Below are 25,958 nucleotides of genomic sequence, written 5' to 3' on the forward strand. Positions count from 1 at the left end.
TAGATATATTTTAAAGGCCCGATGCACGAAATTCATGCAAGAGTAGGCCTTCCTTCCCCCAGCTGCTGGCACCTGCTTCCCTCTGGCACCCGGGACCTGGGCTTCCCTCCAGCCGCCAGCAGGCACCCAGGACTCAGACTTCCCTCGCAGCCCTGGCTTCATCTGGAAGGTCGTCCAGAAGGACATCTAGTCTAATTAGCATATTACACTTTTATTATTATAGGTATATATATATGTAGACAAATGGAACAGAATAGAAAGCTCAGGAACGCATTCCCATGTATTTGGAAACTTGGTACATAACCAGAGATGCTTTAAAAACCAGAGATGAAAAGATATTGCTGGAACAATTATTTGTATTGGAAAAAAAAATAATATCCTTATCTTACACTGCACAAAAAGCAGTTCCAGATGGATTAAATATCTAAGTATAAAAAACAAATTTTTGAAACCTTTAGAATAAAGGGCAAGTTTATCATTAGGGCTGGAGGTAGGAAACATTTCTTAAGACACCAAAAGCATAAAGTATAAGCGTAAATTGATATGCTTGACTATATTAAAATTCAAGATAATGTATAACTGAATAACCATAAGTGAAGTGAGAGATAAACCATAGAAATGGAGAACATATTTCAAACCCATATAATGAAAAAAATAATTAATAATGAACTCCCAAGTAATTCACTGAAATGGTTATATAACACATATTGAATGTAACATTAAGGCATAGTGAGGAAACTGTTGTTGCAAGTTTGATTTTCAATCTTTAAGATTTGTTGAAATAAATAATTTATATTTCTAAGTGCACATTAGATACAAAGTGGAGGGCATTATTGTTTACAGGTAAGCTATTTAGGGTGAACATAAGTTACCACTGTGCTTTGTGATGCTAATGTATGGCTGCTATACCACTGTACCACCTACCTTAAATGTTAATTAGCATCTAGTTGTGACTCATTGTTAATGGAAACCCCTTGTAATTTAGAAGCCACAGAATAGCTTGAATTTTTATTATGAAAGTTGAACTACTTGTAAGAAGATGTCATAGAAATCTTCATCAGTAATCAGGAAAACATAAGATACCATTTTGTACACATCAAATTTAAGAAATTTAAGTATGACATTAGGTATTGACAGACGGTATGCTTTTTATATATACACACATATATGAGGTGTATGTCTATTAAATATCTAACGTGTATATTTTTAGGATGAGAAAGAAACAACAAATGGTGTATATGTATGGCCTTCAATGAAAATTAAATGTGTGTCATCTAATTTTTCATTAGGGCCACTGCCTATAGACCATTTTTTGTTTCTTTCTCATCGTAAAAAGGGTTTTTTTCATCTAAACTTGCCTGACTTTTACTTTCTGATATTTAGAATAATGCTATAATTGGTGTTCCATTTGTAAGAAGAAATAGAAAAATAACTAACAATTATTAAGCACTGAGCTAAGTACTTTATATACACTGAGTGGCCAGATTATTATGATCTCTGAACGCATAATAATCTGGCCACTCAGTGTGTGTGTGTGTGTGTGTGTGTGTGTGTGTGTGTGTATCCTTTCTAATAAAAGAGCAATATGCAAATTGACCATACTTCCACTACACCCACAAGCCACGCCCACCAGCCAGTCAGGAGCGCGTATGCAAATTAACCCAACCAAGATGGCTGCGGCCACGGAGAGAGCAGGAGGCTTGGGTTTCCCTGGGCAATGGAGGAAGCCAAGCTTTCTGCACACCCTGGCCGGCCCAGGCCTCCGCTTAAGGCTATAAAGTTTCAATTATAGAAGATAAATAAATCCCAGATACCAGGGCCTCCGCTTGGGTTGCCAGGGGGCGTGGCTAGCCTGCAAACCACCACAGGCCCCTCGCCCAGGCCACCCCATGCCCTAAGGGAGCCCCCACCTGTGCACCAGGCCTCTATCCTATCTAATAAAAGAATAATATGCAAATTGACCATCACTCCAACACAAAATGGCTGCCCCCATGTGGTCAAAGATGACTGCCTGCATGTGGACACAAGATGGCTTCCACAAGATGGCCAGCAGGGGAGGGCAGTTGTGGGCGATCAGGCCAGCAGGGAGGGCAGTTGGGAGGGACCAGGCCTGCAAGGGAGGGCAGTTGGGGGCGATCAAGCCTGCAGGGGAGGGCAGTTAGGGGTGACCAGGCTGGCAAAGGAGGGAAGTTGGGGGCGACCGGGCCTGCAGGGAAGGGCAGTTGGGGGGGACCCAGGCCTGCAGGGGAGGGCAGTTGGGGGGTACCAGGCCTGCAGGGGAGGACAGTTAGGGGTGACCAGGCATGCAGGGGAGGGTAGTTAGGGGCAAACAGGCTGGCAGGGGAGCAGTTAGGTATCAATCAGGCTGGCTGGGGAGTGGTTAGGGGCAATCAGGAAAGCAGGCAGGCGAGCAGTTGGGAGCCAGCAGTCCTGGATTGTTAGAGGGATGTCCGACTGCCCATTTAGGCCCAATCCTACCGGGATCGGGCCTAAATGGGCAGTTGGACATCCCTCAAGGGGTCCCAGATTGGAGAGGGTGAAGGCTGGGCTGAGGGACACACACCCCCCATGCACGAACTTCGTGCACCGGGCCTCTAGTATATATACTAGAGGCCCGGTGCATGAAATCATGTATGGGTGGGGGTCCAGCCAGCCTGGCCAGGGGGAGGGGACATGGGCGGTTGGCCGGCCTGCCTGCTAGTTGAACTCCTGGTCGAGGGGACAATTTGCATATTAGCCTTTTATTATATAGGATATACACTGAGTGGCCAGATTATTATGCATTCAGAGATCATAATAATCTGGCCACTCAGTGTATATGATGTTATTTAATCTTAATCCTGTGCTATAATTACCCTCATATTACAATAAATAATTTAGAGAGGTCAGGTACTATGCCATCTGGAGATCACCCAGTTACTCATTTATTTGGAGCCAGGATTCTAGCTTAGGTGTCTCTGACTCCAAAACCTAGGTTTTAGGATTGTGTTGTAGGAGCAGAAACTTTAGTGACTAATATTTCTAAAACTCAGAAGCCATGGGATCAATAGCAGATGTAAAGTGGCAGATGAAATGTTGGGGAAAGGTATTAGCAAGAATGATGAGTGCCGAAACCGGTTTGGCTCGGTGGAAAGAGCGTCGGCCTGCGGACTGAAGGGTCCCGGGTTCGATTCCGGTCAAGGGCATGTACCTTGGTTGCGGGCACATCCCCAGTGGGAGGTGTGCAGGAGGCAGCTGATCGATGTTTCTCTCTCATCGATGTTTCTGGCTCTCTATCCCTCTCCCTTCCTCTCTGTAAAATATCAATAAAATATATTAAAAAAAAAAAAGAATGATGAGTATTAGGAGAAAAAATTAGGAAAATAGTAATGCTGTTTATGTTCATGTAGCACTTTATTATGTGTTTGTCTCACATTTTATAGCACTGTGATTGGGCCTCTGAAGAGGTTACTTCAATCATCTTTAGTCACATAGTAAATATTGCTAGAGCTCAAATTTTTCAATGCCCTTTCCATTTACCACAATTTTGAAGGTTAGGAGAGGATGTGTCTGAAAAAGTCAGGGGAATGAGAAAGAAGGGAAAAGGTTGGCTGTTTGAGAGTAATCACTAAAATCTAGCTATGCTATATGGAGAGCTTGTTCAGTTCATCCATACTGGTCATAGGCTAGACATATCCGTCACCTATGGTAGATAACATAGTAAGCTACAGGAGAACTGCTAACAACCTTGAATAATCAGTTTGCATCTGTTTGCTAATAAGTGAGTAAAGTGCTCATATTTCCTTCTTGCAGATGTTTTACAGTTTAGAGTTTTTATAGAGTTGTTGATGCAAAGTTGTATAGTTCTAATTGGTAAAGTTTTTGAAATGAAATATAATTAAATTTCTTATAAACATAGTTTGTCATTAAGGAATGGAAAATATATGTAACTATAAAGAAAAAATAAAATGCACTCATACTTTCATTCACCTAAAGTTAAACAGTTTTTATACTTTCATTTTAGTATTGTGAATATTTTTTTTATTATCTTAAGTTTTACATATGTCTCTTTTTTCCCCAATAACCCCCCCACCCCAACCATTCCCACCCTAGCAAGCCCCCACTCCCCCGTGTCTGTGTCCATTGGTTATGCTAATATGCATGCATACAAGTCCTTTGGTTGCTCTCTAACCCCCACCACCACCTCCCCTGCCATTTGTCTCTGGATCTATTTTTGTTCATCAAATTATGTTGATCATTATATCCCAAATATGAGTGAGATCATGTGGTATTTATCTTTCTCCGACTAGTTTTTATACTTTTAATAAGAATTCTGAAAATTGAACTGATAACACAAAATGGGTATGCTAAAGAACTGAAGATTGAAATTATTTATGTAAATGTACCCTTGCCTTCTTCCTGGGGTCACATAAAATAATATTTGAAATAACTTCAAAAATGTGACAACACTCTAGTGCCCTGCACTGAAACTAGGTGCTTTATGTCTTACATTACATTGTTCTCAGAATTCACGTTGTGCCTGAATTAACAAATATTTTAACAAGTTCCATTATTTGGTTTAGTCAGCTCATAGGAGAAAAGTTGGCATAGAACAGAAGATGCTGTTAGAAGTAGATACATGGGTACCAAAAAGTGACAACTGATTTCCTAAGCCTAACATGGAGGGAGGAGACTGGGAAACTGAAAAGCAGGCTTGGACCTATTACTGACAGATTTGACAATAATCCTATATAATAAAAGGGTAATATGCGAATTGACCCTAACAGCAGAATGACCAGAATAACTGCTCCAGTCACTATGAGGCGCAATCGCCACCTCTTGGTCCCTTTCCCCGGCTGGCAGGCTCCGATTGCCCAATGGCGAACAGGGAACTGGGGGTGGGTGGTGGTGGGGGGCAGGTCCAGCTGGGGAAGATGGCCCTGATCGCAGGCCAGGCCTAGGGACCGTACCTGTGCATGAATTCCATGCGCCGGGCCTCTAGTGGATGTACATAATAGTGATCCTGAGTAAGCAAAGAAAGGTTAAGTAGCTTTTGCTTAATAGGCAGAAGATAGGCAATTCTTCATAGGATTGCTATCTGAAATAGTTGAAATAAAAGTTTGGCCCTTAAAAACTCAGCTTTAGAAATCTGGAGTCCTCTTTTATTTATTTTTATTTAATTTTTAAGTATATTTTTATTGATTTCAGAGAGGAAGGGAAAGGGAGAGAGAGGATAGAAACATCAATGATGAGATAGAATCATTGATCAGCTGCCTCCTGCATGCCATTGTTGGGGATCAAGCCTGCAACCTGGGTATGTATGGAGAACTTGTTTTGACCAGGAATCAAACTGTGACCTCCTGGTTCATAGGTCAATGCTCAACCACTGACCAACACCAGCTGGGCTATACTGTATATATATATTTTTATTGATTGATTTTTAGAGAAGAAAATATAGAGAGAAACACTGATGTGTTCCACTTATTTATACATTGGTTGATTCTTTTTTTTTTTTTTTTTTACTAAAGAACTTTCGTTTTTCACTAAGACTTATTTTACGACATAATTAAATTGTGTTACCCCTCCCGCCCCAACTTGAAGAAGGGTTAGTACAGTAAATGTTATAAAGCAGATATGAACAGTTTTAACTGGAATCAACATTAACTCATAAAGAAAAACTTCCTTGTAAGTCATCATAACAATGTTTAAGTAAAAAAAAGGGGTGGGGTGATGGGACTTTCAGATTGAACAAGAGCCTCACATTTCATCTAACACATTCCAACTGTACCAAAATGGAAACAGGATTACTAAAATACAAAACTTCCACTACAGATCGCTGTACACATCTGTGTTCCTAGCTCACCTCTAATCCCCAGTGCTTCCAACACAACTATTTCCTGGCCTTTTGGACCTGCCAAGGAAGGAACACGTAGATCTTCTCTTTAATTCAGTCTTTGTTATAAGGCTGGTATGCCTGGGTATCAACTCAGTAAACAAGACAGCAGAGGTCTTCCAGATCATAAATGTATACTAATAAAAGGGTAATATGCTAATTAGACCAGATAGACCGGACGTCATTCTGGACGTCCTTCCTGATAAAGCAGGGTCCCGGGAAGCACTGCCTGGAGTCCCGGGTGCCTGTGGCCGGCCAGAAGAGGGAAGCCTGTGTCCCAGGTGCAGTTAGGGGCAATCAGGCAGGCAGGCGAGTGGTTAGGGGCTATCAGGCAGGCAGGCAAGCAAACAGGAGGCAGCAGTTCTGGATTGCAAGAGGGTGCAGGCTGGGCTGAGGGACAAACACCCACCCCCCACCCCATGCATGAATTTTGTGCACCAGGCCTCTAGTAAAATCAAATAACTGGCTGATATCACGTGATAAGGGGCTGTTGGGATTCATTTTCTTTAGATGTTCTTCGTACATTTTACAAACACCTCCCATGCATTCATTCACGGATTCATAGTCAGCATAAGTTCTGCCTTCTGGCCTCTTGATGGGCTGTACCAGTAAAATGATGTGAGATGTTGCACCAGCCACTACCACCCACAAGCTTAGCCTCAAGGCCTCAACACCACCAACAATCAACCTCCCCCTCCCCCTGAGAGAGGAGCCCTCATTGGTTGATTCTTGTATGTGCCCTGACTGGGGAACAAACCCACAACCCTGGTGTGTTGGGAGGATGCTCTAACCAACTGAGCCACCCAGCTAGGGCCAGTAAACTGGAGTCTTTTAGGTAGAGTGTTGAATACCCCAACAGAGATGGATAAATAAGAAATATAATTTTAAATTGATAGGAGCTTTTTGTTAGCCCATCAATATATTTGTTAATTAGAGACCTGGTGCACGAAAATCATGCACTGGAGGGGGCGTGGTCCCTCAGCCCGGCCTGCGCCCTCTTGCAGTCCAGGACCTCTCAGGGGATGTCTGCCTGCTGGCTTAGGCCTGATTCCCCCAGGGATCGGGCCTAAGCTGGGATTGGGCCTAAGCCGGCAGACAGACATCCCTGTTGCAATCTGGGATCCCTTGCTCCTTACAGCTCAGCTCGCTGCTCCTTAGCGGCAGGCTCCTTATTGCTCAGCTCACTGCTCCTTGCTGCTACTGCGGAGGTGGGAGAGGCTCCTGCCACCACCGCTGCGCTTGCCAGCTGTGAGTTTGGCTTCTGGCTGAGCAGTGCTCCCCCTATGGGAGTGCACTGACCACCAGGGGGCAGCTCCTATATTGAGCCTCTGCCCCCTGATGGTCAGTGCTCATCATAGCAACTGGTCATTCTGGTCGTTCCGCTGTAACAGTCACTTAGACTTTTATTATATAGGCTAGAGGCCCGGTGCATGAAATTCGTGCACGGGGGTGTGTGTCCCTCAGCCCAGCCTGCACCCTCTCCAATCTGGGACCCCTCAAGGGATATCCGACTGCCCGTTTAGGCCCGATCCTACCTAAATGGGCAGTCGGACATCCCTCTCACAATCCAGGACTGCTGGCTCCCAACTGCTCGCCTGCCTGCCTTCCTGATTGCCCCTAACTGCTTCTGCCTGCCAACCTGATCACCCCCTAACCACTCCCCTGCCAGCCTGATTGATGCTTAATTGCTCCCCTGCCAGCCTGTTTGCCCCTAACTGCTCTCCCCTGCAGGCCTGGTCACCCTGACTGCCCTTCCCTGCAGACCTGGTCACCCCTAACTGCCCTCCCCTGCAGGCATGGTCCCCCCAACTGCTCTCCCCTGCAGGCCTGGATCCCCCCCCAACTGCCCTTCCCTGCAGGCCCGGTCATCCCCAACTTCCCTCCTCTGCTGACCTGGTCACCCCTAACTGCCCTCCCCTGCAGGCTTGATCACCCCCAACTGTCCTCCCATGCAGACCTGGTCCCTCCCAACTGCCCTCCCCTGCTGGCCATCTTGTGGCGGCCATTTTGTGTCCACATGGGGGCAGCCATTTTGTGTGTTGGAGTGATGGTCAATTTGCATATTATTCTTTTATTAGATAGGATATAGGCCTGGTGCACGGGTGGGGGAAGGCTGGTTTGCCCTGAAGGGTGTCCCGGATCAGGGTGGGGGTTCCCTGGGGGCGTGGGGTGGCCTGGGCGAGGGGCCTGTTGTGGTTTGCAGGCCGGCCATGCCCCGCAGAGGCCCTGGTATCTGGGATTTATTTATCTTCTATAATTGAAACTTTGTAGCCTTCAGCAGAGGCCAAGGCAGGCCAGGGCAGGCGGAAAGCTTGTCTTTCTCCATTGCCGGGGAAACCCAAGCCTCCAGCTTTCTCCATGGCCACAGCCATCTTGGTTGGGTTAATTTGCATACTCATTCCTGATTGGCTGATGGGCGTGGCTGTGGTTGTTGCAGAGGTATGGTCAATTTGCATATTACTCTTTTATTAGATAGGATAGATTGCTATTATCATAATATTTGTAACTATAGTTATAAAAGAGAAAATGAGATATTTTGAATCTCTTTTATTACTTGCTTCTTATATTAATGAATGCTTCTATTTCAGGAAGGAACATCTGCCATGGAAAATCTAAATGAAATGCAGTGTATGTGGTTTCAAACAGAGTGCATTTTAGCTTATCAGCGTTTGGGGAGATATGGGGATGCCTTGAAAAAATGCCATGAAGTAGAAAGGGTAAGTTGATAGAATTTTGACTTATTTTTCTCCTGTAAAGTGATGAAAAAAAAAGCAGGTATTTTTCAACATGGGATCTACCTCTTTTATCCACTTTGGAAATTTCACTGTGAAAAATTCTTGACCTTTAGCCTTTCAAACATTCAGAGGTTGTGAATAAATGATTGCTTTTGTTTATCCTCAAATGGTATAGGATTTCAACATCTCCATATTTTTGTCTAAAGGAAAAAGTAAAAGATTAATTAGTAAGTCATTATTGCTATTAATAACATATATTCAAAATCTCTATTCTCTAATCGGGCCATTATTTGATTTTCATTACTAGCCTAGAAGGACACACAAGCTGATGGCCACCTCTTTCCCCTTTATGTCAGGATCTGCTCAGTAGTCAGCCTCTCTCCAGTTTGTCTTCCCAGGATATTTGTTCTCACATTCAGTATTTTGTACAGCAGTCTGTGACTGATTTGCAGGCTTATTTTTATTACTTGCTTTTAGGATGATGTGTGTGATGTGCCTTAGTGAGGGGCCTTTTCTTTTCCTTTGTGTGAATTTTGTTTTCCTGTTCTTTGTCATCTCTGAAGCACTCTCCTTCCAAATGGACAACAGGAGGAAAAGAGCCACAAATGCACCCCTGAGGCAGTCCTCAGCAGCCCTCAGTTGGGCTCAATCGGCACCACTGTTCCCATGCTGACGCAGTATTAAACCGCAGGCATCATAGTCAGGTGAGCCTGAAGTCTGCACTCTGGCAGTCACTTTGGCCTTTTTCCCGTATGAAATTTCTGAGGTTACCCAAAGGAAAGGCTAAATCTTAGGGGGTGGCTTTTGATGGGAACTGGAGCTAGGATTATACCTGAGCCCTTTCACAAATAACCTAGTTTTTGCTTTGTTTTCTTTTCTTTTTAAGTCTGGGCTTGATGGTTATATCTCTGGGAACTATTTTCATCTCCTTGAAAATATAAAGCCCTTGGATGATAAGTGAACTAACTATTCAGGAAATATCCAAGCATTGTGTAAATCAGGCTCTTCTGTGATACAAACGTAGATCACTAGCTTGATGACTGTCATTTTAAAACATTGTTTGTAATTAGGAAAGATCCATTTTTCATTAACCAAGACATTCTTGGTGAGAGATTGTTTACTTATGGATCAGTAATTCCAGCAGGACCATAACTGGAAATTTATTAGATTTTCTGTGAAAATGAAATTTGAATATCCTTAGGATCATTATAATTATGACCCTTCCAGCTTCATTTCCATTCCTAACATTAATAACTATATTACTTATTGCTTTTTAATATTTTTGAAGGTTGTTAGACTACGATTTCATTATTGAGTTTCATTTAGATATTTTACCTTGAATTTTTAGTGATTTTGGCTGAGTAACATGAAGTAAAATTCTGTAATGTCAGAGATTAAGTACAGTTGACCCTTAACATTGAGGGCCCTTGGGGCGTTAACCCCTTTGCAATTGAAAATCATCCTATAACTACCATCTGTCCTTTGCATATGTGGATTTCAAACCATGGATCAAAAATAGAGTTGACCTTTGAACAACATGGGTTTGAACTGCCCAGGTATTCTTTATACACAGATTTTTAAAAACTATAAAAACCTATGTTCAAGAATCAGCTGTACTTCTAGTTCAAAAAACATTATTTGACAAAGCATTTTTGAAGGAAAAAAAGTATAGGAAATCATTGATTGAGATTAAAATGGAGCAAAAATCATAACCCTCTGGTCATTGTACATAATTATTATTGCTAGAATCTCTGTTGTATTTAGGCTTTGCCTTTGGTGCTTTAGAGTAGAAGAAATTAGAAGCAGATAAACAAGACCCTAGTCTTATGTTACTTGTAAGTTAGTCTTTTCATAGTGAATTCATACTGAAAATAAGACGTAACTCATCTAGTGGGTATATATGAATGCCTAATACAAATAGGGTGATTAAAATTTGTTGACTGACTCTAAAATTAATTTCTAATATAATTAATGTAATCTAGAAAATTCTTATTGATATAATTGTAAGGATTTAGGAGTAATTACTGAATTAAAAGATTTATTATGATAGGTATCTGCATGAGTTACTTTTGTTCCTGAGTTTAAAATACTTTAGTAAAGAAATGAGCACCTTTCAAAAATAAAACTTTGTAGTTTACTTTCTAAATAAAATGTCAGTGAATAGAGAAGTTCAAATAAGGGCTAATTCTTGTGCCTTTTAGAACTCCTTCCAGCATTCTTTCATTGAGACAGTTTCAGCTGGGACACATATTGCTGTGAGCTCTTACTAATTGGATTTGAAATGTTAGAATTCTAGAATGGCCCAGTGTAGTACTTTTTCTGTCTTTATCTTGCCCCCCTTATAGGATTTTAGGTTATATATACAGGTTATATAGAGAGAGTCTAACTCAATATGATGTTTAGAGCTTGAGTTTTATTCAAAGCAAAGCAAAACAACTGTCTTTAAGATATTGAATATAAACTTGTGCTCAGAATAAAATTTTAAACTATTTTATCTTTCAAGAATTCAATTTTCGCCTGGCCAGCGTGGCTCAGTGGTTGAGTGTCAACCTATGAGTCAGGTGATCACGGTTTGATCACGGTACATGCCTGGGTTGCAGGCTTGATCCCCAGTATGGGACGGGAAGGAGGCAACCGATCAATGATTATCTCTCATCATTGATGTTTCTATCTCTCCCTCTCCCTTCTTCTCTGAAATCAATTTTTTTTTTTTAAATATATTTTATTGATATTTCACAGAGAGGAAGGGAGAGGGATAGAGAGCTAGAAACATCGATGAGAGAGAAACATCGATCAGCTGCCTCCTGCACACCTCCCACTGAGGATGTGCCCGCAACCAAGGTACATGCCCTTGACCGGAATCGAACCCGGGACCTTTCAGTCCTCAGGCCGACGCTCTATCCACTGAGCCAAACCGGTTTCGGCTGAAATCAATTTTTAAAAATTGAATTTCTTTTCCCGTTTTTCAGATGATTGATTTCTTTTTATTTTAGTGTACTGATTTGTATCTGAAACAGCAACAATACATATTTCTAAAACTTTTTGATAAGATATAGGATTTCTGATAGCTCAGAACTATAGGAAGTTCATAACTTTATCTTCTAGTGCATAATCTTTATCAAATTGACACATGCTTTATAACGGCAAATTCTTTCTCTATAAAGAAAATAGTGTTGCTTATTATCCTCTTTGGTCTAGTTATTACTATATTTTAAGTCCAGAGGTTTTTGTCGTATTTCTGTGTGTGAGTTCTTATTAGTCTACTCCAGTAACTCTGAGAAGGAATGGGTAGATGAATCTGGGTCAGAAGCAAGGGCCTTATAGCGAATGCCTAATGAAAACCACACTCTTAAGCTCTGAAGAGTATTTCTTACTTCTTTGCTGACTTGTCTTACTTTGATTCAAGCCTAACTTTGGAATTTAAGCAATTCCTGCTTTACTACTTCCTATCACTAAGAAAAAGAAAGAGAAAGAACTAGTGTTTTTGATGAGGGGAACATTGAGTTAAGGGCATAAACAGTATGTTAAAATTTGGGTACCTAGAGTCCACGGTGAGCTAAGTGATGTTATCATGTTCATATTTGGTCAAAGTTCAGGAAAACTAACTTTATCTGTTTGTGTTATCTAGTATATTTTTATGTTTTATAAATTTGGAGATCTGAAAGTCACTCCAAGATGTGGTACAAGGGAGATATTTGTGGTAATTAGACAGTTATGTATATTGATTGTGGTATTGGTTACTCGAATCTAAAAAACTATACACACAAGTTGTACCAATGTCAGTCGTTTGGTTTTGATATTGTATTATAGTTATGTAGGATGTAGCCTTTTGGGGGAAACTGAGGGAAGAGTGTACAGAACATCTCCATACTACCTTGCAACTTCCTCTATATCTATAATTATTCCAAATAAAAAGTTAAAAAAATAGAAAATCAACCTAAGATTGTTTATTGTTTTTAAGTAGGATTCTCCAAACATTTCTTCCAAAAGCAAAATTATTTTGTAGTACCAATGTTTTCAAATTTAATGTAGTCATATCTGGTCTACCGCCATTAGTTTATTTATTACAGAGTGATCAACATCCAAGTTTGGAGGACTTGAGCAAGTTCCTGAGACACAAGGTTTTCAGTGGAAAAACTGAAAGCCTCAGGCAAAGTGGATAAGTTGGTTACCCTATTTATGGAAGACATTAACTGGAGAGAGGCAGTCTGTGGGCTGTTACTGATAAAGAGGAGGCTTTAAATGTTTGTGGTTCCTTCTGAGACTTGACTAAAAATCGATGTTTACTAATGCTGCTAGGAATATCTCTTGAAATGTGCTGTTTCTCAGCCTGAAAAAGGTCCTATAACCTCTTAAAGTTTTCATCTCCATGAATTTTGGCACTGTCATTTTTCTTATTCAGTTTTATTGAATTTTAAGATATTCTTACTGTGCTAGACATAACTTGATTGACATCAAGGAAGACCATGAACAACTTTATGAACTATTTAATTCTTTTTTTAAAAAAACAAGCTTGCTATTTATGAATTGGTTTGTGTTATTGATGGGAGGAATGCAATTTTCAAATATAATAACATCATTAAAGCATGATTCTTGAAGTAAATAAAACTAATATGTTCATTTTTTCTATTGTGTACATTTTCCACATTGTGTACTTCTTATCTTAAATTCTTCTTTTAAAATCTCAGGCACTTAATGTAATTCTTTGTATGGTGTGTTTCTAATTACCAAGACAACTAAAATTATCAAATGATATGGACATTAATGTGTCCTCTGCATGGTGAATTACTAGGCCCTAGGATATAGGGAAGATGAAGGGTAGAAGAGCTTGCTCTGTATTGGTGTGTTGAATCATTCTTTTTTCTGTTTTTGGAGAAGCTAAAGTAGGAGAGAAAAAAAAGCAGGTAAAGATGCATGTAGGGAAGAAAATAAAAGTGTACATTGTTTCTAGGGAGTTAATCTCCTTTCTATGTAAGGGATTGGTGCTTAAACTTTTGGGGAGCCATGGACCCTTTGAAATTAGATGAAAGCCTCAAGCTCTCTCCTTAGGAAAATGTTATTCAGTTTATACATAGGCTCCAGACTAAGAACCTTGGCTAAAATGGAATGTAGGTAAATTAATGGTAGCAAATTGAGCAAGAGAAAACCATAATGCTATTTGAATAGCAGTTCACAGTTTAGAATGAACTTTAAAATATGCTCTTATTTGATCTTTAACAACCTTATGAAATAGGCAATTTAGATGTTATTCCTAACTTAAGTAATCGAGGATCTAGATAATTGAGGTCACATGCCTGATCAGCAACTGATCTCTTGAATTGGCCAATATTGTGCTTATTGAGTGTCTGCTGTGTTGGGCCTTGTGCCAGGCAGTGGGGATAGACATGACAAGGCCTACTCTTGAAGAGCTCATAGTTGAGCAGAGCAGGCTGATATATAAACATTTTGTGTGAACCTCTAGTATATAGTCTTGAGTCAGAGCTGTTTAATTCTGCCATGCCGATTTTTGAAGAATACCAAGGAGAAATGTTTCATTAAAAATAAAATATCAGTATATGCTAATTTCCAGGCTTAAAAACCTGACTTATTACATAGAAATTGAGTATCATCACAAAACATGATTTCTAGTGAATGATCATCAATTGTAGAAAGAGAAACTTAAGTTATATGCAAAGAACTTGTTGTCCTTCATAGGGTTAAACACTGGAGAGGGCAAATAAGTGAAATTGTGACTCTTAAAAATGTTTTGGGGGCTTTTTATGGTTTTCAAAAGTAGACATTATTGACAAAATGTAAGAAATAATTTGTGGTTTTGTTTTTAAGCATTTTCTTGAGATAACCGATGATCAATTTGACTTCCATACATACTGCATGAGAAAGATGACTCTTCGTGCCTATGTTGATCTTCTGAGATTAGAAGATATGCTGAGAAGACATGCCTTCTATTTCAAGGCTGCTAGATCAGCAATTGAAATATACTTGAAATTGTATGATAATCCCTTAACTAATGAAAGCAAACAACAAGAAATAAATTCAGGTAACTGAGAAAGAACTATTTTTTAAAATTTGAAAAGAACACCACATTTAAGAATGTTATTAGTATAAACAATACGTGTGTGTGTGTGTGTGTGTGTGTGTGAAAAACAATTGGGGGAAGACTTAGAAAAAGCAGCAGGATGATGTTTTGTAGCTGATGCTTCTAAACGTTTTTTTTTTTTTTTAAATATATTTTATTGATATTTTACAGAGAGGAAGGGAGAGGGATAGAGAGCTAGAAACATCGATGATGAGAGAGAAACATCGATCAGCTGCCTCCTGCACACCTCCCACTGGAGATGTGCCCGCAACCAAGGTACATGCCCTTGACCGGAATCGAACCCGGGACCCTTCATTCCGCAGGCCGACGCTCTTTCCACTGAGCCAAACCGGTTTCGGCAGCTGATGCTTCTTAATCACCCCAATGCAATGACTTGGAATCTTTTTTTTATCTTCAGTAAGGCCAATTCAGGAAAAATAGAAATGTCTGTTGACGAGGCTCTTTACCATTATTATTATTATTTATTTGTAACTGAAAAAGGCTTTGAGCTCCTTAGGGAAAAATAATTATTCTTACAACTTCTAGTATCTAATAATGCTAATGAGAATATCTATATAGCTTTTATTCACTAAAATGTTAATATCTAGGAATATTTGAAAAATAGCATAGAGGCAAGTTTCTGATCTTTCATTTGTAATATTTATGTGGTGTCTAGAGATCATAAGTGTGCTTATAATACACTGTCTTATCCTTGAAATATTCTTAAGAGAATAGTTGGTATCATCAGCCCTCCTTTCCACAGTTTGAAATGATACTGAAAGAGATGATTTGCCTAAAGTCATGTATAGGAGGCAGAACTGGGCTAGAATTGGTTAATTTTAGTCAATGCAGCATTTACTGGTTGTCTTTTATGTGCCATATTTAGTGCTAGTCATTAAGAATACACTTTCTAGCCCTGCTGGCTTGGCTCAGTGATTGAGCCTTGACCTATGAACCAGGAGGTCGTGGTTCGATTCCCTCTCTCACAAATCACCAGTGTGGGGTGTACAGGAGGCAGCCAATCAACGATTCTCTCTCATCATTGATATTTTGATCTCTCTCCCTCTCCCATCCTCTCTGAAATCAATAAAAATATATTTAAAAAAATACACTTTCTAAAAACTTTTGTATAGTTGCCTTTTCCCCTTGCCCCCAAAAAGCTATCCTAATAGTTTGTATTGTATAAGAATATGAGGAAAAATGAAACATTGACTCAGAATGTTTATGCATTTGGATATTTATAGAAAACCTGTCAGCCAAAGAATTGAAGAAAATGCTTAGCAAGCAGAGACGAGCTCAGAAAAAGGCTAAATTAGAAGAAGAGAGAAAGCATGCGGAAAGGGAACGTCAACAAAAAAACCAAAAGAAAAAAAGGGATGAAGAAGAAGAAGAAGCCAGTGGTCTCAAAGAAGAGCTTATACCTGAAAAATTAGAAAGGGTGAGATGAATTTACTATGTTAATTTGGTAAAATTTATGTTAATTCTGTTCTGGCCATAAACATGTTTTATTTAAATTTATAAATTAGGAGCCATTTGTAACATTTTTTAAAAATATGTTTTTATTGATTTCAGAGAGAAAGGTAGAGGGAAGAGAGAGAGAAACATCAATGATGAGAGAGAACCATTGATTGGCTGCCTCCTGCATGCCCTCTACAGGGGATCCAGCCTATAACCCAGGCATGTGCCCTTGACAATCAAACCTGGGATCCTTCAGTCTGCAGGCGAATGCTCTATCCACTAAGCCAAACCAGCTAGGGCCATTTGTAACATTTCAAATGATATGCCATAAATAATTTTGAGTGATAATATGCGAATTTTGCTAATGCATATTATACATAGAATTGTAGTTGTGGTAGGCAGAATTATGACCCTCCAAAGGTGTCTGTGTTCTAAACCCTGGACCCTGTGAATATGTTAAATTACATGGCAAAGGGGAATGAAGGTGGCAAATGGAATTTAAGGTTGTAATTAGGTGGCCTTAAGATAGGAGATTAGCCTGGATTATCCAGGTGGGCTTAATGTAAATTCACAAGAGGCCCTTAAAAGTGGAAGAGGAAAGAAGGTAGGAGTAGTGTGAGAAGGACTCCACCCCTGTTGCTGGCCTAGAAGGTGATGGGAGGGATGGGAAGAAGGCAGCTATAAGCCAAAAATGTAGGCAGCCTTGAGAAGCTGAAAAATACATTAAAACATGTTCTCCCTTAGAGCCTCTGAAAGAGAATGCAGTCTGGCTGACACTTGATTTTAAATCCAGAAAGACCCATATTGAACTTTTAACTCACAGAACTGCAAGATAATAAATTTGTGTTGTCTTAAGACACTAAATTTTGTTAATTTGTTATAGCAGCAATACAGTTATCTATTAAATATGGAAGCATTTCATATATCTTGCTAGGTATGTGTTAGCTACAAAGAATTAGTTCTTCATCTCCAGGATTTAATTATTTAGGGACCAGATTTAGGGAAATATTTTTTTTTCTGTTTTATTTACTGTGAATCTTTCATTTGTTTTTACTTTTTAATCTGTTATTACTTTTTCTCTGTTATTTGGTACAATTATATTTGTCTACTTACTTTATATGTTTGTAGTATAAGGGGCTGTCAGTACTTGGTGTAATATCTCCTTCAGTTGGTTATATAAAAAGATCTGTTGTAGGGATTCAGAGCAAGTCACTCCAACAGTGCCTAAAGGCAACCAAGACCTTGTAGGCTTAAGAGAAACTTCTGCCTCTTTTAACTACCTAGAAGAATTGAATTAGGGGCCTTTCCCATAGTAAGAGATTATCAGAGATAACCTTTTTTGGCCTCTCTATATGGCAGGGTAAACTACTAATTATTAAACATCTGCTCTTCTTACCTTCCTCCTTTCTGAAGATCCAAGATGGTCCTTAACTCAGAATGTCATATATACTTTATTTTCCCTTTCTGTCTTTGAACCTTTCATGTATGTGGAATCTCTGTCTCATGTATACAGGGTTCCCATATGTATGTATGGTATGTAATTAAATTTGTGCATTTTCTCTTGTTAATTTGTCTTGTGTTTATTTGATTATTAGACCAACAGAAAAACCTTGAGGTTAGAGGAGAGTTTCTCCTTACCCACACTGTAGAAATTATTTCAGATATGTATTAATATAAAATTTGGGGACAAATTTGATTTGTTTAGCTGTTTTTAAACTATAATAATTTTCCTTTCTGCTTCAAAATAGATAGAAAATCCATTGGAAGAAGCTATCAAGTTCCTCACACCTCTTAAGAACCTTGTTGCTGGTAACATTGACACTCATCTATTAGCATTTGAAATATATTTTAGAAAAGGTAATGGTTTGAATTCAGCTTTTAATTCTTTTATATTTCTTTTTATTTTTAAATTAAATTTACTGGGATAACATTGGTTAAAAAGCCATACAAGGTTCAAGTGTACAACTCATCTGCATACTGCATTGTGTGCTTGCCACCCCAAAGTCAAGTCATTTTCCATCTCCATTTTTACCCCCTTTACCCACTTCCACCTCCCTTTTCCTCTGGCTATCACCATACTGCTGTGTGTGTGTGTGTGTGTACATGTACATATATATCTAAACTAATAAAAGAGAAACATGTAAATTGACTCACTTCACGACGCCCACAGCCAATCAGGAGTGAGTATGCAAATTAACCTGACAGATGAAGGTGGCCCCGGCCTCTCCGGGCCTCTGGGCCTCAAGCCTCCTCAGGGCTTCCCTGCCACGCTCCACACCTGTCAATTGTCCTTGCGGCCTCCCTATGGCCCAGCCCCTGGCCTCAGAGGCAACCCTCTGGTGCCTGAGATTGTAGCTCCTGGTGTCTGGCATCTCCCTCTACCCCACCCCTGCCCCGCTGCTCTGGTAAACAAAACCCTAGCGTTGTAGCAGCCCTGCGGGTGCAGCCGTGCACAGGAGCTCGCTCGGTGCACAGTTAGTGCGCCTGGGAGCCCCGGGCCAGCCAAGGGGTGGTGGTGGTGGCAGCAGCAAGCAGCTCAGCTTTGTTTTGAATAGATGAAAGAGGCCACTGACACAGTAACCCAAATTATCAGATCTCCCTCCTCCCTATCTTGCCAAATCAAGAGGGGAGGGGCGATGGGTGTGGAGGGAGGGCGGGCAGGCAGGAGGCGGAGGGCGGAGGAGGAAGAGGATGAGGAAGGGGGCCAGTTGCATCCCACTTTCACAATGGGAAAGTGAAATGCACTAGCACACCCAACCTCTCCAGTCCTCCCTGCCTGCCTTGCTCCCCCCACCTCTTCCCCTCTGCGCCTTCCCAGGAGCGCCAGCGCTGCGCAGAGGAACTCTCCAGAGAAGGAGGGCGAGGAGGAAGCAGCGCCAGAGTGTGCGGGGCTTGCCACCGCCACCGCTGCACAGGCTGCCTGAGCGAGCCCGCGGCGTGCTGGCAGCCAGGAGAAGGAAGGCCTATTCTTGCACGAATCTTCGTGCATCGGGCTTCTAGTACATACAGTATCTATTTAATAAAAGGGTAATATGCAAATAGACCAAACAGCAGAACAACCGAACAACCAATCAAAGCGTAATATGCTAATGACATGCTTAGGCTACTCAACTGCTCGCTATGACGTGCACAAACCACCAGGGGGCAGACAGTCGATCAGTCGCTATGACGTACACTGACCACCAGGTGGCAGATGCTCCGACTGGTAGGTTAGCTTGCTGCTGGGGTCCAGTCGATCAGGACTGAGTGAGATGGGTCAGACACATCCTGGAGCTCTCCCACGGTCCCTCCCCAGCCCAATTGTGCACCGGTGTGGTCCCTCAGCCTGGCCTGCGCCCTCTCGCAATCTGGGACCCCTCAGGGGATGTTGGAGAGTCGGTTTCAGCCTCCATCCCACAGGCCACTCCCCTTGGGAGGGCGCCAGATGCAGGGCTAATGGCTGAAACACTGCTGTGGCAGCACGAGCCTCTCCGGATTGGGACTGATTGGGCGCGAGCCCACGGCAAGCACAGTAGGGCTGGGATGAGCAGGAGCGGCAGGTAGGAGATACAGGTGGCATTGGAATGCAGGTTTCAGCCCCATCCCTGCAGGCCACCCAGAGGGACCCTAACTGTGCATGATTTCATGCACTGGGCCTCTAGTATATATATGTGTATGTGTGTGTACATATATATATCTTAATCCCTTAACCTTTTATCATCTAGCCCCCCCTTAATTATATTGGTGGCCATATTCAGTATAATCTTGTCAATTAGATCTATTTTTGTTTTTTAATGTTCCATTTCAACCTTCCAAAAATAATCTTAATCCTTTTTTCTTTTGCTACTTCAAAACTTTACTGGGTAATAAATTAGAATATTATAATCAAATCCATGGTTTAAATAATCAAATTATTTACCTAAAGTATTTCTTCATGATATTTTATGCTTTTCTTTAGAAAATAAAAGTTGCCCTTGAATTTTGCTTATAAATATTATAGGGAAAGTTATCATTTTGTTACTGGATTTTAAGTGAGGCTAAAATAAAGTGGATAAAGTATCATACAAAAATATTGATCCTATTTTTTTTTTCCTGACACAGGAAAGTTTCTGTTAATGTTGCAGTCTGTCAAACGAGCTTTTGCCATAGACAGTAATAACCCATGGTTACATGAATGTTTAATTAAATTTTCTAACTCTGGTAAGTATAAACACGATAACATTTATGTAAAAGCAAATGTGACAATTTAGCTGTCTTTCATTAAGCTGCACATTAAAAGAGATTTACAAATTGTAAAGTAAAAAAAAAGATAATGTTTACATAAAGCATTTAAAGGAAGGTAAGTTTATAAATTAAACATGCTAGCAAAGATAATGCTAGAGCCCTAACCGGTTTGGCTCAGTGGATAGAGCATCGGCCTGCAGACTCAAGGGTCCCAGGTTCGATTCCGGTCAAGGGCATGTACCTTGGTTGCGGGCACATCCCTAGTGGGGAGTGTGCAGAAGGCAGCTGATCGACGTTTCTCTTTCATTGATGTTTCTGACTCTCTATCCCTCTCCCTTCCTCTCTGTAAAATATCAATAAAATATATTTAAAAAAAAAAAAAAAGATAATGCTAGAAATTAGTGCATTTTTAAGCTAGAATGTATTTATATTCCAAAGGAGCAATAATATTTTTACTTTGTAAAATATATCGAGCTTAATAAAATGTATTTCAACTGATTTTGTTTCAAGGAACAGACCTAAATTTTTTAAATTTTCAAATATTTGTTTTTATAGTGTCTAACCATAGTAATCTTCCAGACATTGTGAGCAAAGTTCTATCTCAAGAAATGCAGAAGCTATTTTTCAACAAGGATTTGGAAAGTTTTAATGAGGATTTTCTCAAACATAATTCTACCTCTCTTCAGCATTTACTTTCAGGTTGGTATTTAAATCCCAGGGTTAAAATGTTTATGGAAAAAAGTTAGAATGTGATTTTAAAAAAAAGTTTGGAAAGATGTTTAACCTCACTAATTATCAGAGATAAGTAAACATCAGGGATGCCCTCTTTCACCATTCTTGTTCAACATAGTTCTGGAAGTCCTGGCCATAGCGATCAGATAAGAAGAAGAAATAAAAGGCATCCAAATTGGAAAGGGGGAAGTAAAACTCTCATTATTCACAGACGACATGATACTGTACATAGAAAACTCTAAAGACTCCATCAAAAAACTATTAGATTTAATAAATGAATTTGGCAACTTAGCAGGATACAAAATTAACACCCAAAATCCATAGCAGTTTTATATACCAATAGTGAACTCTCAGAGAAACCAAAAAAATATCCCATTTACCATTGCAACAAAAAAATTAAGATACTTAGGAATAAACTTAACCAAGAAGGTAAAAGACCTGTACTCTGAAAACTACAGGATGTTGAAAAAAAAGATAGAGGAAGATATAAACAAGTGGAAGAATATACCCTGTTCATGGGTTGGTAGAATCGACATCATTAAAATGTCTGTATTACCCAAAGCAATCTATAGATTCAATGCAATCCTATTAAAATACCAACAACATATTTCACAGACCTAGAACAAACACTCTAAAAATTTATATGGGTCGAAAAATGACCCCAAATAGCTGCAGCAATCTTAAGAAAGAAGAACAAAGTTGGAGGAATCACAATACCAGATATCAAGTTATACTACAAAGACACTGTGCTCAAAACAGCCTGGTATCGGCACAAGAACAGGTATATTAGATCAATGGAACAAAACAGAACTCAGAAATTGACCCAAGCCTCTATGCTCAATTAGTATTTGGCAAAGGAGGCAAGATCATACATTGGTGCAGAGGCCGTCTCTTCAATAGAATGGTGTTGGGAAAATTAGGTACATACAAAAAAATTAAACTAGATTACCAACTTACACCATACATAAGAATAAACTCAAAATGGATAAAAGACTTAAATGTAAGATGTGAAACCATGAAAGTCCTAGAAGAAACCATAGGCACCAAAATCTCAGACATTGCTTGTAGCAGTATGTTCACCGATACATCTCCTAGGACAGTGGTCGGCAAACTGCAGCTCGCGAGCCACATGCGGCTCGCGAGCCGCTGTTTGCCACTCTGTTGACCAATTAGTTTGCCGACCACTGTCCTAGGACAATGGAAACTATGGAGAAAATAAATAAATGGGACTACATGAAAATGAAACCATCAACAAAATGGCAAGAGAGCCCACTACATGGGAGAACATACTTGCTAATGATATATCTGATAAGAGGTTAATCTCCAAAATATATAGGGAGCTCATACAACTTAAATGGAAGATAAACAATCCAATCAAAAAATGGGCAAAGGACACTTCTCCAAAGTGGACATACAGAAAGTCAAACAATCAAAATGTTCAAAATCACTAATTATCTGAGAGATGCAAATCAAAATGACAATGAGGTATCACCTCACACTTGTCAGAATGGCTATCATCAACAAATGACAAGTGCTGGCGAGGATGTGGAGAAAAGGGAACTCTAGTACACTGCTGGTGGGAATGCAGACTGGTGCAGCCACTGTGGAAAACAGTATGGCGTTTCCTCAGAAAACTAAAAATGGAGCTCCCATTTGACCCAGTGATCCCACATTTAGGAACATATCCTAAGAAACCTGAAACACTCATCAGAAAGAATATATGCACCCCTATGTTTATACCAGCACAATTTACAATAGTTAAGGTTTAGAAACAGCCTAAGTGCCCATCAGCAGATGAGTGGATAAAAAAAACTGTGGTACATTTACACAACGGAATACTACGCAGCAATAATAAAAAAAATAAAATAAAAAACTCAACATTTGCAACAGCTTGGATGGACCTGGAGAATATTATGTTGAGTGAAATAAGCCAGTTAGAGGAAGATAAGTATCCTATGATCTCACTTATATGTGGAACCTAATGAACAAAATAAACTGATGATCAAAAATAGACTCTGAGACACAGAAACACGAACAGACTATTGAACCTCAGAGGGAAGTCGGAGGGTGGGTGGGAAGAGATCAACTAATGAACTTGTATGCATATATGCATAACCCGTGGACAATGGGGTGATGAGGGCCTTGGTGGTGGGTGGGGATGGGAGCAAGCTGAAAGAGGTTAATGGGGCAAAAAGGAGGACCTTGTAATACTTTGAACAACAAAGATTTAATGAGAAACAACAAACAAAAATAAACACAATAGCATTTTGGACCTTTCAAATTATTAAATTTTTTATGTGTTTGGAAAAGATTAAAGTTTAGTAAAGATGTAGTTAACAAGCACTCTTATAGTTTGCTGCTACAGTGTAAATTGCTGCAGCCATTTAAGAAATCAACTTAATCATTCTTATCAAGAACTTCACATTACCTGTATCTTTTGCTGTAGTCATACTTTTGTGAATAATTTTAAATAATTATTCCAAAGCAAAGAAGGAGTTTTAAGTGCAAAGATGTTACCTGAAATGTGTGAAAGTATGGGGAAAATAGTGGAAACAGATTAATGTATGTCCAATATGTCCAGTAATAAGGAGATGTATCAGGTTTGTAGGATAGAATAGCAGGTAATTATATAAAGTGATGTGTATTCTAAAAAGTTATAACAAGGGTAAATATGTCTTAATACGTATGCAGAATTAACATAAAATATAATCTCAGCTATGTAAAAATATACATGGGATAAAGGCTACAAAAAGTGTATGCCAAAGCTTTAATGAATGGTTGCCTTTGGGTGTTGTGATTATCTGTGATTTTTTTCTTGTATTTTTATTACTTTATGTATTTTCCATTTTGAGAATTTATTTATATTCTGTCTTATTACAGGAGAGAATTTAGGCAATTTATATAAATTTATAAAATGACAAGATGGCATAAATGCAAACTGAACAAAAGATTGTGGAAAGGGAATTGGTGACAAAATGAAGTATATATAATGAACTCCTAATTTAAGCCATATACTGTATTTAAGTACTTTAACCTAAGTTTTTTTTGTTGCAAAGGGAAACTTCTTGGTTTTAATATCTATGGGAAAAAAGTTAATTCATGTGAGAAATTACACTTCTTGGTAGTAAGGGCAGATAAGAATTTCTCTTCAAAAACACAGAGTAATAGAAGAAAACATTTCTTTAGTATGACTATGGGAAGCTTCTTTCCAAACATCATATGAAATTCTAAAGAGAAGATAATTTTTGCCATATAAAAATAAAAACACCATAAATTCAAAAGACCAAAAAATATTCACGGATATATAACTGATAAAAAGCTAATATAATATACGTGGAGCTCTTATACATTAACCGTTAACAATATAAATTAATAAACAAAATCTAGTAGTAGCCCTAGCTGTTTTGATTCAGTGGGTAGAGGGTCAGCCTGCAGACCAAAGGGTCTCTGGTTCGATTCTGGTCAAGGGTACATGCTCAGGTTGCAGGCTCCATCCTCAGTAGGGGGTGAGCAGGAGGCAGCCAATCAGTGATTCTCTCTCCCATCATTGATGTTTCTAAATCTCTTTCCCTCTCCCTCTCTGAAATCAATAAAAAATATATTTTTTAAATAATCCAATAGTAAAATGAACATAGAATATGGACTATGTAATTTATTAGAGAAATATAAACTGGGTTTTATTTTTTAAAAGCTTTAAAAATTATTTTCTTTGTGAATATGGAAACATTTTCCTATTGTCCCTCAACCACAGTCCTCTGAAAATAATTTGTTTCTTAGATATTTTATCTGAGGATATAATTTTTAAAAAAAGTGATTGATGCCACTGTTTATATTTTGAGTTGGACCATTTTTGTGGGGGATGGGGTATTAAATCTGGTCTCCTGGTAAATGTTTAGCAACCATCTCTTTGTACCCAACTATGAGTGGAATGTCATTGAATGGGAAGTGGGAAGCGATGTCATAATTGCCTCCTGAGAGCTGGCGGGAACCAGTTCCAGCCCACTGCTAATTAAATACTTGGGACCATATTTTAAGCTACTGGTTAATGTAAATCAAATCAAACGTTAGCCATAGAAGTTTACTCATTTTGAAATGTCTTGATATTTCAGGTGCTAAAATGATGTATTTTCTGGACAAGTCAAGGCAAGAGAAAGCAATTGCCATTGCCACTAGACTGGATGAAACTATAAAAGATAAAAATGTAAAGGTAAGATTTTTCACACTCATTTCCCCCCATTTGTTTTTTAATCATATATGAGCATTTATTCTAATACTGCCGGCAGTATGGGAGAGCAGCAGGTCATCTACAAAAATCTACTCTGCAGCCCCCCATAAGCCAGCTGCTTATATAGGGTAGGACAAGGATTACTTGGGGAAGTAGGGATTACAGGCATGGGGAAGTAGGAGTCTGGAGTGGGACTCCATTGTTTGGGCAACAAGGTGGTTAATCTTTCCATAGGCAGTTCTTGAATGAGAATAGTTCCAAGGTTGATTCCCAGGGCCCGGGGTCACACAACTCTCAGCCTGTCAGAATGTCCTTTCTTTAACCAACACAAGGCAATCATGGTTAACAGAGAATGATTAATACCTCCCATAACTGGATACTGAGTGATCTAACAAAACATGCCTTTACAACTTAATTCTTGAGTGGGCCTTCTGACTTAAGCCTTGATTTGAATCCCAGTTCTAATTAAGAGCTATATCACATTAGGCAAATTACATCTCTTAGCTTCCTTTCCCTCATGTATAAGATGTGTGAAGCCACGGCCCACATGGCCTGGGGTTCAAAGACTTGGAGAAAGGGCTGATGCGCCAATTAATACACAAGACAAGAAATATAAATTTAGAAATTATGGGGGAAGCCAGTTGTGAGCTTGGTACA

At 39.6% G+C, this 25,958-nt stretch overlaps 1 protein-coding gene across 3 annotated transcripts in view; it reads left to right on the forward strand.

The window, feature by feature from the left end:
- NAA16 (N-alpha-acetyltransferase 16, NatA auxiliary subunit) overlaps positions 1-25,958 on the forward strand; it is an 85,726-nt gene that overhangs the window by 57,752 nt on the left and 2,016 nt on the right. For 2 of the 3 annotated variants that reach the window (XM_080659385.1, XM_080659386.1), the window contains 7 exons: positions 8,461-8,589; positions 14,431-14,644; positions 15,928-16,121; positions 17,890-17,998; positions 20,222-20,320; positions 20,900-21,043; positions 25,186-25,283. In XM_080659385.1, coding sequence (XP_080515511.1) covers positions 8,461-8,589; positions 14,431-14,644; positions 15,928-16,121; positions 17,890-17,998; positions 20,222-20,320; positions 20,900-21,043; positions 25,186-25,283 — 987 coding nt within the window. Of the gene's footprint in view, positions 1-8,460; positions 8,590-9,170; positions 9,312-14,430; positions 14,645-15,927; positions 16,122-17,889; positions 17,999-20,221; positions 20,321-20,899; positions 21,044-25,185; positions 25,284-25,958 lie in introns of all 3 variants that reach the window. The other variant, XR_013960091.1, reaches the window with a different exon arrangement.

This window comes from Plecotus auritus (genome assembly GCF_963455305.1).
Source record: "Plecotus auritus genome assembly, chromosome: 3".
Classification (NCBI taxonomy): domain Eukaryota; kingdom Metazoa; phylum Chordata; class Mammalia; order Chiroptera; family Vespertilionidae; genus Plecotus; species Plecotus auritus.